The sequence below is a fragment of the Sprattus sprattus genome, assembly GCF_963457725.1.
Source record: "Sprattus sprattus genome assembly, contig: scaffold_70, whole genome shotgun sequence".
Lineage (NCBI taxonomy): Eukaryota > Metazoa > Chordata > Actinopteri > Clupeiformes > Clupeidae > Sprattus > Sprattus sprattus.
In genome coordinates this window covers 35001-47500 of record NW_027666739.1, presented here as the reverse complement: position 1 = coordinate 47500, position 12500 = coordinate 35001, and the positions used below count along the sequence as shown (strand labels likewise).

The following is a 12500-nucleotide window of genomic DNA, read 5'->3' as shown; positions in this document are numbered from 1 at the left end:
ATTATTTATTTGAATCCACCAATCATATTCTTACAGAAAGGATTCAAACATTTCTCAGAGGTTGAATACAGCTTAGTGACTCATGGGTACAAGAAACAGCAAGACTACCTATAACAGCTGATACAGAGCAGAACTTGACTAGTTGTTTGGATTGTCTCTTACTAAGTCCTGTCAGTCGTAGCCCACTGGCCGAAAGCTTATGCACTGCGAAAATGCTTTTCTAACCTAGTGTTATTACTCTTATATTGAGATGAAAAAATCTAGTTGGTCTTGATTTTGCTTCAAACAAGCAAATTTGGCTGCCAGTGCGTTAAGCAAATTTGGCTTGTTAAGATTTCTTAAAATAAGTAATATTTGCTTGAAATAGGCAAAAATAACCTTACCAAGAAAGCACTAGGTAGGTACAATTTAGCTAGAAACAAGACCAACTAGATTTTTTTCATCTCAATATAAGAGTAATAACACTAGGTTAGAAAAGCATTTTTGCAGTGTGGACATGCCCCAGACTTCCAAATATCAATACTACCAGCTTGCATGTATAGCCTAGGTCTCTTATCTTATCAATACTACCAGCTTGCATGTATAGCCTAGGTCTCTTATCTTATCAATACTACCATCTTACATGTATAGCCTAGGTCTCTTATCTTATCAATACTACCAGCTTGCATGTATAGCCTAGGTCTCTCACCTTATCAATACTACCAGCTTACATGTATAGCCTAGGTCTCTCACCTTATCAATACTACCATCTTACATGTATAGCCTTGGTCTCTTATCTTATCAATACTACCAGCTTACATGTATAGCCTAGGTCTCTCACCTTATCAATACTACCATCTTACATGTATAGCCTAGGTCTCTCACCTTATCAATACTACCATCTTACATGTATAGCCTAGGTCTCTTATCTTATCAATACTACCAGCTTGCATGTATAGCCTAGGTCTCTCATCTTATCAATACTACCATCTTACATGTATAGCCTAGGTCTCTTATCTTATCAATACTACCATCTTACATGTATAGCCTAGGTCTCTTATCTTATCAATACTACCAGCTTACATGTATAGCCTAGGTCCTCATCTTATCAATACTACCATCTTACATGTATAGCCTAGGTCTCTTATCTTATCAATACTATCAGCTTGCATGCATAGCCTAGGTCTCTCATCTTATCAATACTACCATCTTACATGTATAGCCTAGGTCTCTTATCTTATCAATACTACAATCTTACATGTATAGCCTAGGTCTCTTATCTTATCAATACTACCAGCTTACATGTATAGCCTAGGTCTCTTATCTTATCAATACTACCATCTTACATGTATAGCCTAGGTCTGTCACCTTATCAATACTACCATCTTACATGTATAGCCTAGGTCTCTTATCTTATCAATACTACCATCTTACATGTATAGCCTAGTTCTCTTATCTTATCAATACTACCAGCTTACATATATAGCCTAGGTCTCTTATCTTATCAATACTACCATCTTACATGTATAGCCTAGGTCTCTCATCTTATCAATGCTACCAGCTTACATGTATAGCCTAGGTCTCTTATCTTAGCAGCAATGGGCTGGTATTTGGTCAGTTTCTCATGTAGAGGTCTTAGACACAGGTGAACAAAGAGAGTAGGCCTTCACCAGATGACGGTGGAAGGACTGATGCTCCTTGGCCGACGCCAGGAGGTAGAGAGATGTGAGCTGGCCAACACCAGAGTAGAAAGAGAGAGAATGTATCATTTCAACGCAGTTAATAAGCAAAAGTGCGTCACGATTTTAACACCTTGTTTTCAGCCAATACTTTCTCTGGCAGATAAGGTTTTGGTGATAAGGGAATTGTGGGTAATGAAGTCTTTTGTAGGACCTTGCGGCCACGGTCTGAGAGTCGGTCAGTGTACCGGTAGTCATCGTCGGTCGAATCTAGGGGCAGGTCATGTTTCTGGGCCATTATTTCGGAATATGGCCTTCTGCTGCTTCTAGGGGATGTATTCTCATTAGGACGCTGATGATGGACATAGCGGTTACGCTCAGTGTCCCTATGAGGCCGTTTGTCACCCCCTTTTGATCTGTAGTGAGGGTAAACTTGTGAGGCCGTGAATTTGGGAGACACTTTGGTAACGCTTTGGATATTGACTTTGGTCATGAGGGAAACGTGAGTGCGCACACATGGGTGCAGGTTGCGCAAGAACAGAGATTTGAAGGTGGAACTCTCTTCTAAGCCTGGTGCATTCTTGCCCTGGAAGTATGCATGTCTCAAACGTTTATAAAAATCCCTAGGGTGTTCTCGACGGGTGTGTTTGACTTGGGAGGCAGCAACCAATGATGTGATCTCGTCAGCAGGAGAAGAGTATTCTTCTTTTAAAGCATGACAGAGCTCGGTGTAATCATTTCTGATACGGGGAGGTTGTGCCTGAATAAACTTGTGGACTGCTTTAGAGCTGGTTTTCCACATGAGTTTAATTTTCTCCCTTTGGTTTGCATTGGGTAGGTCAGTCATGTTAATGTCTAGTTCCCTAAAGTAATCGTCAATGTGTTGATCACGGTGGTCTGGGTCAAACATTTTAATGTCCTTAGCTATAAGCTCAAGCACTTCTAGACGGGGACTCTGTAGGGTCTTTTCTGAAGAAGGCGAGACTAATCTAGCACGGGAACGGACATGTCTATCACATTCTAATGTGCTTCTGGGTGAGAGGCAGATGCTGGACAGCGGTACTCACTCTCGTGGCTGTATGGAGAGGAGGCTGAACAGTCTGGACGTGACCTAGTCCTGCCTTCGGAGGGAAGGGCACGGAAGAAAGTGTTATTTAACAGAGGCTGAGAAGAAGGATGGGCAGTATATCTACTGGGGAATAAACTACCTGTTTCTTCTGTATCTGTTAGGGGCAAATGGGAAGTCAGGCTGTTAACTCTGTCTCTCAGTGGAGGTTGAGGAGCTGACTTCATTCCCAAGGACTGATGGTCAGTTGGGAAGTGTTCCCATCTGAATGAAGGAGGGGTAGACCTTTCACCAAGGGAGGAGTGTGAATCAGAGTAACCAGACTCACATCGGCTGAACGACTGTGGTGGGGCAGGGTGTTCTGACCTAACCTTCAGTAGCTCCTCCTTGTGTGAACAGAGTTCTAACTCTGTTGAGTGTAGGTCTCCTAGGTAGCGCATAGCTTTCTTGTTAGCTGTCTGTACCTCTTGGAGGAGACTAGCATTCTGTGCTTCTAATGCTGCATTGCTCTGAAAGGCAAGGCTGGTTTGCCTGTGAAAGTTCAGATGCAAGCATGCTAACAATGGGTCTTTGGATGCAGTCTGCGCATCATACCTGTTATTTAGTAGAGAGTCTATCTCCTTCCTGCATTCACTGAAACTCCAACTGTTAATGAGTTCAGGGTAGCCGGGTTTGAAGCTTTTTGCTACGGAAGAGATAAACTGATCTACTCAGGGGTTATCCATTGTTATGTTTAGCTAGAGGGGTAGGCTAAAGTAATGTTAAATAGGGTAGGTTATGAAATTACTTAGGCGCTTGGCTATGGTGTTGCAGTGGCAGACACCTTGTAGTGTAACTGGGGCAGTACACTAGCCTAACCTAGAAGTGTAGTTACCTACGCTATAAGGAGTAGCTTCCTGTGAATGAGGTGTAGCTACAGCACCATCTAGTGGGTCTAGTGGGCATAAGAGTTTGGGCACACTAACTGAGATGCAGGGCAATTACAGTCAGGATCAGTCACAGTTACCTAAATTCAAGCTGGAACACGTGGTGGTAACAGCTAGGTACACAAGTGTTTCACAGGGCCGGTAGCTCGCTGTAGCTCTCTCTCAGTCTCTATTCCGATCACTAGCTGGAATGCCTGGCAGTAACAGTCAGGTACAAGCTCTCTTTCAGAGGGCCGTTGGCACGCTGTGAATTAATTAAAAATAAGGGAAACAGTTTGATTAAGCACAGTTACAGCTGACAGCTTGACAATGTTGCATTGAATACGTGGTAATCAAATGCTGGACAGCAATTCACAATTCCTACAGAGTAGGTTCAACCTGAATGGCTAGCAGCAATAGCAAGTTCTAAGATTTCCAAGGTTTGGAAAAGGTGATAATTCACTAATAAAATATCAAATAGCTTGTAAGCTCAATTTGATATATAAAGCTTTGCAATTATTTGTAAGTACAGCTAGGGCTTAGTCCTTTGACAGACTAGTAGCGGTGAGTGTAACAACTGTTTGCTTAGTCTAACACTTGAATATAAAATTCTGAATTTGGCCTGAAATTAAGCGGTCATTAATATTACGCAAATAATGAATGATTGCCAACAGTACTATCCTCACACGGGCTGCACCATATTATGTAGGTGGAATGGGTACCATTCTCTTATGGGAGTACCAGAGTATGTAGGTATCTTACCCAGTGAGCAGGCGCCGGGTGAATGTGGGTGCAATTGTGTATGAATTGTGATATTGACTTCAAGAGGGCCACCAAGACACACTGGTGCTGTCCTTGCAACATCAACCATATGTTGGTAATCTCACCCGATTGGACAGGGATCAACCATTCAACACAAAGGCAGATCAATTAAGTTGATAATCCACAAATCAGTCTCATTAAATATATCAGTCTCATAAAATATATTATACTATCAATTTGGAGCTCTGATTAATAATTAAATTAATAACTACAAACAAAGTAACCTTATTAATAGTATGGTTGAAGGTCATTGGAGTTCTGAATAGAAGAGGTTGACAACGTCCATTCTTGTGTAACATTAAATAAACCAGCGTATATAAATCAAAGTATTTATTTACACAATGATAAAGAAATAACACACAATTTGTAATCTAGCTAAATGTATCTAACTAATGAATTGAAGGAGTATATGTATGTGTAAGGGAGAGAGGGAGTGTGTGTGTGTTTGCAAGCTAGTAAACTCGGTGTTGCGCTTTTAGGAGCGCGCCTGAAAGTATGTGTGCGTGTGTGTCCCTTTGTCTGACCACCACAGTTCCACGTGCATGTGTGCACGTTCGTGAACATAAATGTGTGGTGAAAGAGGACGAGCCTATGCACCGCGAATTTCGAGTATGTGCTTCGCGTGTGTGGCTATATGAAGGCCAATGTATCTGTAATCGTATGTGATTTAAGATGCCATGTTAGAAGAGGGAAATGGTTAGTAACGCATGCAAGTCCCGATGTATATGAGAAGCAATCATAACGTCAAGGGCGTAGGTTTGCATAGGGTTGGTAGGGACTAGTCACGACCAAAGTTTGGGAAAGACAAAAAAGTCCCTACCAATATGTTGTTAATTTGAGAAAAAAAATATTTTGCACAATATATCTGCAAACTCATTCGTATTATTATCAATACAATGTTCGTCGCCCAGAAGAGTCATAAATACATTTCTAAGTTTTCCAATGCGCTCCCTCGAGCCTGTGAGACAAGATGCTGTAATTTAATTGGCTGAAGTGGCAGAGTCAGAAACAGTACGTGAATCCTGAAAGAGTGCTGCTAGTAGTCTGATACGGTAAGCTACTAAATTCGCCAGGAAATAATAACGCCTCATATCAGAATTTCGTTTGGTCTCAGCATTGATATTTTGACCCTTTGTGCTCTGAAAAGCCACCTAAAAAGAAAAGATATGCCAGAAGTTTTTTCCACCCAAAGAGCTATCAAAAAGCCCAGGTCGCTGTTAGTTAGCTAGTCGGAAACCTACCCACATTGCGAAGCTGCTAACGCTAAATCGCCACCCATTGTACAATGGAAACATGTTTTGAAAGTTGTTAGTGTGTAGGGCATGTAACTTTAGCTTGCATTACATCTCGTCTTGTTGAAGCCAGAAGGATAAGCTACCATACCCTGTTTAGACAATTTTACCCATGAATGAAATCAATCACACTGGCTATTTTGAGAATACATGTTATACTTGAAGGTAGTAAAAAGGTGCAATAAATTGGGATGCCCAAATGTATGTAGCATATAATTCATGAATACATTATTTCATTGCGCTGCAATCCAGATGATGTAGGCTTAGTACAGCTCCATAAAACCTGAACCATTTACCTACATATTACAAATTAATTTCGGAACAAACAAATGGACTGCATGTACTTCTCATTAGGTAATTTTGTTCATTAAGGCAATATTTTGAAATACATTCAGGAAACTAAGAAATCCAGTGCAGATGTAGTGCAGGTTGAGGAAGAAGCAGCTGGACCAGGGCTTTTTGTATTTAAATTAAGGGTTTATTATTATTATTATGTTTAAATCAGTTCCAAGTTCCACAAGTTAGTAGTACACAAATGTTAATATATTCTAATAAAGTTTGGCTGTTAAATATAACATCAACTACATTTTTGAATTTATGGTGGGGGGGGGGGGGGGGGGGTCTGCAGGGCAGTGTCCCTACCAATGCTGAGACCAAACCTGCGCCCTTGCATAACGTTAACCCTTAGATGGTGTGGCGAAGCCAACTACCAACTAACAATGAAAGTATATAACAGTTATGTTCGGTAAACAAAACAGATACAATACATGAACAATGGCATACGTAAACAGTCCTATGCTTAGCCAGGTTGTGAATAGCTAAATAGCTAGCTGCCCAGTCGAAGTTACCAGTCCTTTGGAAAAGTGTTGGCGCATCCGATGTTCCTGAGGCAGAGAAGAGATGAAAAAGTTGTCCTTGCTTTGATGTCGTCGTTTCACTGCAGTTACGCCCGGAATGTTGCAGGATCGTGAATGCTGTTGTGCTTCGTTTCTCCCGTTGCAGAGTTAGCTGGCAGGTCTTATTGTTAGCTGCTTTGCTAAACTTACTTTGTCTCAGTTAGCGGGCAGTGTTTGGCTAACGACAAATCTTAGAGAGAGTCTTTGTTCTCTTCCGTTGAGAACAAAGAGAGTAGGCCTTCACAAGATGACGGTGGAAGGACTGATGCTCCTTGGCCGACGCCAGGAGGTAGAGAGATGTGAGCTGGCCAACGCCAGAGTAGAAAGAGAGAGAATGTATCATTTCAACGCAGTTTATAAGCAAAAGTGTGTCACGATTTTAACACCTTGTTTTCAGCCAATACTTTCTCTGGCAGATAAGGCTTTAGGTGATAAGGGAATTGTGGGTAATTAAGTCTTTTGTAGGACTACCGACACAGGCTACCTCAAGGACTACTACCCTTTTAACCTTGTCCAAGAAAAAGACATCAGGGGTGTTAGGGATGTTGCAGAACACATCATCAGAGCTGCCAAACCAATCTGGTATTATACGGGAGTGTTTGTACAATGACACATTTGGGGGGAATACTCTCTTAACAGTATTAGCAATAAGGTCGACAATGCGGTCGTGGCGTGCAGTATAAAGTCCTTTGTACTTATTACAGCCATTGACAATATGAGCAATGGATTCTAAATGTTGGGTGGGATTGGAGTGCATTATGCAGTGTGGATGGTGGCTGTTAGGGTACCACTATGCCAGGTTGTACTTAGTTGGCAACACCTGTAGTCTGGCTTTAACAGTAAAGCAGAGGATGTCCTCTCCTACAGCAGCATTCCTGTACACTGTATGTGAGACGGAGTGGTCAGCAAAGTCAAGGCATGCCAACTTCCCCTGCAGTCTCAGTCCAGTCCAATGTTGTTTTGCCTCTGCCTGTTTAATGTTCAGGAGGGACTTTCTTGCTGTTGTGTTGTTGAGTTTTTGTTGTGTCCCATTGTGGTAGACAGTAGCCTCCACATTAACAGCTGGGTCTGTGACAACTGCATCAGATGCGTCTGGTGCAGGGTGTACATTTTCTTTCTCCCATCTCAGTCGAACTGCTGCTCTATTGCACAGGTCATTGAGGTCCGGCCAGTCTGACCGAACACCATAGCCTGCAGCTTGGGTGTCCAGCTTGCCATTACCTTTCCTCCTGAAGCCCAGGAAGTTATCCTGGCCAACATCTGCCAAGGGGACTTTTCTCCTCCTGAGGTCCAGTAGGAGGGAGGCTCTGGCTAGCTCTCGAACGGCAGCATCGTCATTGTTAAGCATCCTGATTAAGTGTGTCAGCCTTGTAGTTGTGTAGGTCCACTCCACATTAGGGACACCGAGCCCCCCCTCTTTGTGTGAGAGGAACAGTATATCCCGAGTGGAGTGAGTGTTCAGTCCCAGCCATCTCCTGACAGCTTCGACTGTTTTATTGTTCATGTCTTTTAGGACATTTTGTGGGATGTGGACATTGGCAAAGAGGTGTTGTATCTTTGCCAGGGCCACTTCTCTGATGGCCTCCAGTTTCATGACTACAGGGAGGGGGGAGGAATCAATCAGATCGATTCTGTTTTTATAGTTACAGGATAGCTCCTGTATCTGCTCACCCCACTCACCTGCAATGTTGAACCTATGGCCCAGGTAGGTGTAGGTCTCGTGACGAGAGTAGACCCTGATTGGCTGTCCCATGAGTGTGAAGGAGGGAGGTTTGTCTGACTTTGCTTTGTACCAGCGGTTACCACCGCTGCGTCGTTCATAGAGTGCTGCGCATTTGGTGTGTTTTACCTCCAGCTTTGACCAGAGCAGAAACTCATCTGTTCTGCTCAGCATGTCGGCAATTACAGTCTTATCCCTAGAGGACATCTCCACATCATCAGCGTACCCCTGAACAGGGTTTGGGGATCTGATTTGTGGTGGTGCACACTGACAGAGCCATTTCATCCACTGGTTGATAGCAAGGATGAAGTTTACCGCACTCCAGGGGCAGCCTGTTTTAATCCCTACCTGGAGGGGTACAGGCTCTGTGAGCTGGTCTCCACAGATGACTTGCAAAAAATATTCCTTGTACACGTCTGTGATGATGTCCACAAAGGGTTGAGGTAGATGGATCTCTTCCAGTGTGCGGAGCATCATGTTGTGAGACAGTGTTTCGAAGGCATCTCTAAAGTCCAGGAAGACAGTATATAGTTTACATGATTCATGTTTAAAGTCATCAATTCCGGTTTTGAGGCAGAATACATGTTCATTCATGCCTTGTCTGTCTATGTAGGCCTTTTGTTTAGGTGAGAGAATGCCTGTGTCCACAAGCCATGGGAGGATGCGGGCAAGAAGACATTTCATGAAAACTTTGTAGACAGTGGGGAGAAGAGAAATGTCTCTCCATGTAGATGGATCAGTAGGAATATTGTCTTTTTTTGGTATTCTATGTATGAGGGCCCCCTTCCATGAATGAGGTACTTTCCCATTTATGAGGCAGATATTAAATATATTAGTGAGAGTTTGAGTGGACCAGGGTTTTGTGGCTTTAATGGTTTCATATGTCACCCCATCATATCCACTAGCTCTGTTGTTTGGCAGCTGGGACACAACTTTATCCACTTCATCAAGAGTGAAGTTAGCTGTGGATGGATAATAGTCGCACACACTCACACACACACACACACACACACACACACACTCAGGCACACACATGCACACTCAGGCACACACACACAGGGGCGGCCTTTCCTACAGGCGGGTTAGGCGGTCCCCTAGAGCGCCATCTAGAGGGGGAGCGCCAAATAATGCACCCGAAAAAAAAAAAAAACACAATTATAATTTCCTTTTTCCCCCCGGGCGCATATTTTGGCGCCCCTTCTATATCTCCAAACAATATTTTGGCATTAAAAAATAAATCTAACATTAGGGTTAAATGAGCCAAAAAGCGAAAACGGAAGGGCTACCTCCTTGGTTTCATCAGAACATGCCAGTACAGTAAGGCGTTTGGTTAGTGTGTGTGTGTGTGTGTGTTCAAGAAACGTTGAAGAACGGATTAATGTAGAGGCAAAAGCCATCCGGTGCAATTTAGGAAGAAAAGAAAGGAAGAAGAAGAGAAACGTGCCAAGGAGAAAGATAAATCCTGTTCTTAGCCTAGAATGAATTCCAGATAAGAAAACGTTCATGAATGCGTGAATTGCCGTGGGCACTTTAGTGGAGTAAAGAAGAAAAGATGTACACTATGCCTACCGTAGCCTATCATTGAAAGTTTTCCTTGACATAGTTCATTAATGATTTTACAGAGGCGGGTATTTCACAAATGAAATGTCCATTTATTCTACATTATACAAAAAAATACATGATTAAAATAGGGGCGCACATAAAGCCAATAGGCAGTGCAACAACGCTACAAAAATACTCGTTGCACTCATTAAGGAAGACAAACACGGCAACTTGTCAACAAGTGAGGAATACTGGTGAAAATCCAAGTGTTGTTTTGTCATTTAAACGAATGGATTGAATGTAATCTTGCTAATCAGCAAACGCTAGCTGGCCAGTGACTTGTTACGTTTCTTGCTATTGCCATTCAGTCGAAACATCAGTTCAAGTTCAGCTGTAGGCCTACCGCAATTTGCGTCATTTTCGATGTGTCATGAAATAATGATTTGAGTAACCATAACAACGTTAGTTTGGTGGAGCGAGCTAGCCAGTTTAATAAGAAATGTTTTTACTTATCTAGAGCTATGCATCTTGAAATGAAAAAAGAATGTCAGGCTTAGTTTATTTAAAGTTTGTTTTGGTTCTATAGCGTATAGGCTTTAAATGAGTGAATAATATGTGCCACAAGTGACCCAGACCTTCTAAGATTTATATTTGCCAGCCATCAACAGAACAGAAGACTAAGAAAACATTATTTGCAGGCGATTGGGAAGATGACGTGTGTGTGTCCATAAACGTTGATACAGGGTTGAAGAGTATGAACAGGGGGGCGTGGACAGAGCGTAGTTCAGCACAGGCGAGACATTTTCTCAGTGATTTAGTTCTTGAATAAATGTTTGTTCATTGTTGTTGCGATCATTGTTGTGTTTATGTGAAAGAAATGCAGTCTCACAGGGCAAAATAGCGTTTGAAAGTTGCAATCTGTTTTCGTGGGGGGAAAAAAATATTGGGGGGGGGATGCGCCAGGAGTGAGGCTCACCTAGAGCGCCAAATGTGCTAGGGCCGCCCCTGCACACACACACACACACACATGCACACACACACACACACACACACACACACACACACACACACATACACACACACTCACACACACACACACTCAGGCACACACACACACACACACACACACACACATGCACACACACACACACACACACACACACACACACACACATAAACACACACTCACACACACACACACTCAGGCACACACACACACACACACACACACACACACACACACACACACACACACACACACACACACACACACACATACACACACACTCACACACACACACACTCAGGCACACACACACACACACACATGCCACATGCCAGTGACGGTAATGCCGCTGGTGTCTTACCTCTCATTTCAGGAATCAGCCTCTGGAAGACGGAGGACATGGAGAGCAAAACACATGTCAGTCCACAGCCCAACACAAGCCTCAATGTGGCAATGTCTGAGACCCTCAGTGAGAAGATGAGTCTGTTGGATGTGAGCGCCTCATTGAAGGCCAGTTTCCTCTGTGGGCTGGTGGAGGTGGGGGGTTCTGCCAAGTACCTCAACAAGAAGACCTCCTCCAGTCGTCAGTGCAGTGTCACCCTGGGTTACCATGTGACCACCGAGATTAAAAAGCTCATGATATCAGAACTGGAGACTCCAAATCCGGAGTTGTTTGACATGACAGATGCCACACATGTTGTGAGTGGGGTGCTCTATGGGGCTGATACACTCATGGAATTTCAAGAAACGGCCAGCGATGATTCAAAAAAGCAAGAAATCCAGGGAAACCTAAATGTGATGATCAAGAAGATTCCATTTGTTGATATCAGTGGGGATGGAAGCCTAAACATGGATGATCAAGACAAGAAGAAGGTGCAGAACTTCAGCTGCAAATTCCATGGTGACTTTCAACTGAAAGATATCCCTTCTACATATGAGGAGGCTGTGAAGGTGTACAAACAGCTGCCCAGTCTGTTGGGGGAGAAAGGAGAGAAGGCTGTGCCTGTGAAGGTCTGGTTGTATCCACTGAGCAAGCTCACTGACACTGAGTCCAAGCTGAAGAGAATGATCTCAGAGACACTGGTGTCAGCAGTGGAGAAGGTGATGGATGAGTTCCACCAGGCTGAGGTGAGAACCAACGACCTGCTGAAGAGTAGCAGAGAGATCAAGGCTAAAGACATCGTTGGCAAACTGGAGGAGTTCCAAAGCAGTTTGAGGGATTTCACTTCTCAGTTCCTACGGATGATGAAAGACCTAATCCCGGCCATCAGAGGAGGCAAGAAGGAGGAAACAACCCTGAGAGTCCTCCTGAAGTCCCAGGATGCATCTGGCTTCAGTGGGAAAGAAATGGAGCAGTGGCTGGATGGAAAGGAGACTGAGATCAACGTTGTCACAATGAACATCAAAAAACTGAAACCGTGTGAGATTAAACCTCCAGGCCCTGAGCTTGACTCTCTCCTCATGGCTAGCACAGATGTCTTTGTGTTCAGCTTCACCTCTCTGAGTTACGAGGAGCCGTACCTGAAGAAAATCTCAAAGGCAGTTGAGAACTTCAAGAGTGGTTCCACCATCAGCACTCCTGAACAGGATCCA

The 12500-nt window shown here is 43.4% G+C and overlaps 2 protein-coding genes across 2 annotated transcripts in view; one reads left to right on the top strand and one right to left on the bottom strand.

The window, feature by feature from the left end:
• LOC308382644 (protein disulfide-isomerase A2-like) overlaps nt 1-12500 on the bottom strand; it is a gene marked incomplete at both ends in the record, with an annotated part of 113358 nt that overhangs the window by 66816 nt on the left and 34042 nt on the right. The window lies entirely within an intron of this gene.
• LOC308382647 (stonustoxin subunit beta-like) overlaps nt 1-12500 on the top strand; it is a gene marked incomplete at both ends in the record, with an annotated part of 14442 nt that overhangs the window by 680 nt on the left and 1262 nt on the right. Inside the window, one exon of the mRNA XM_080861037.1 lies at nt 11281-12500. This exon is cut by the window's right edge and continues 199 nt beyond it. Within this exon, the coding sequence (XP_080717163.1) occupies nt 11281-12500 (1220 nt within the window). The remainder of the gene's footprint in view (nt 1-11280) is intronic.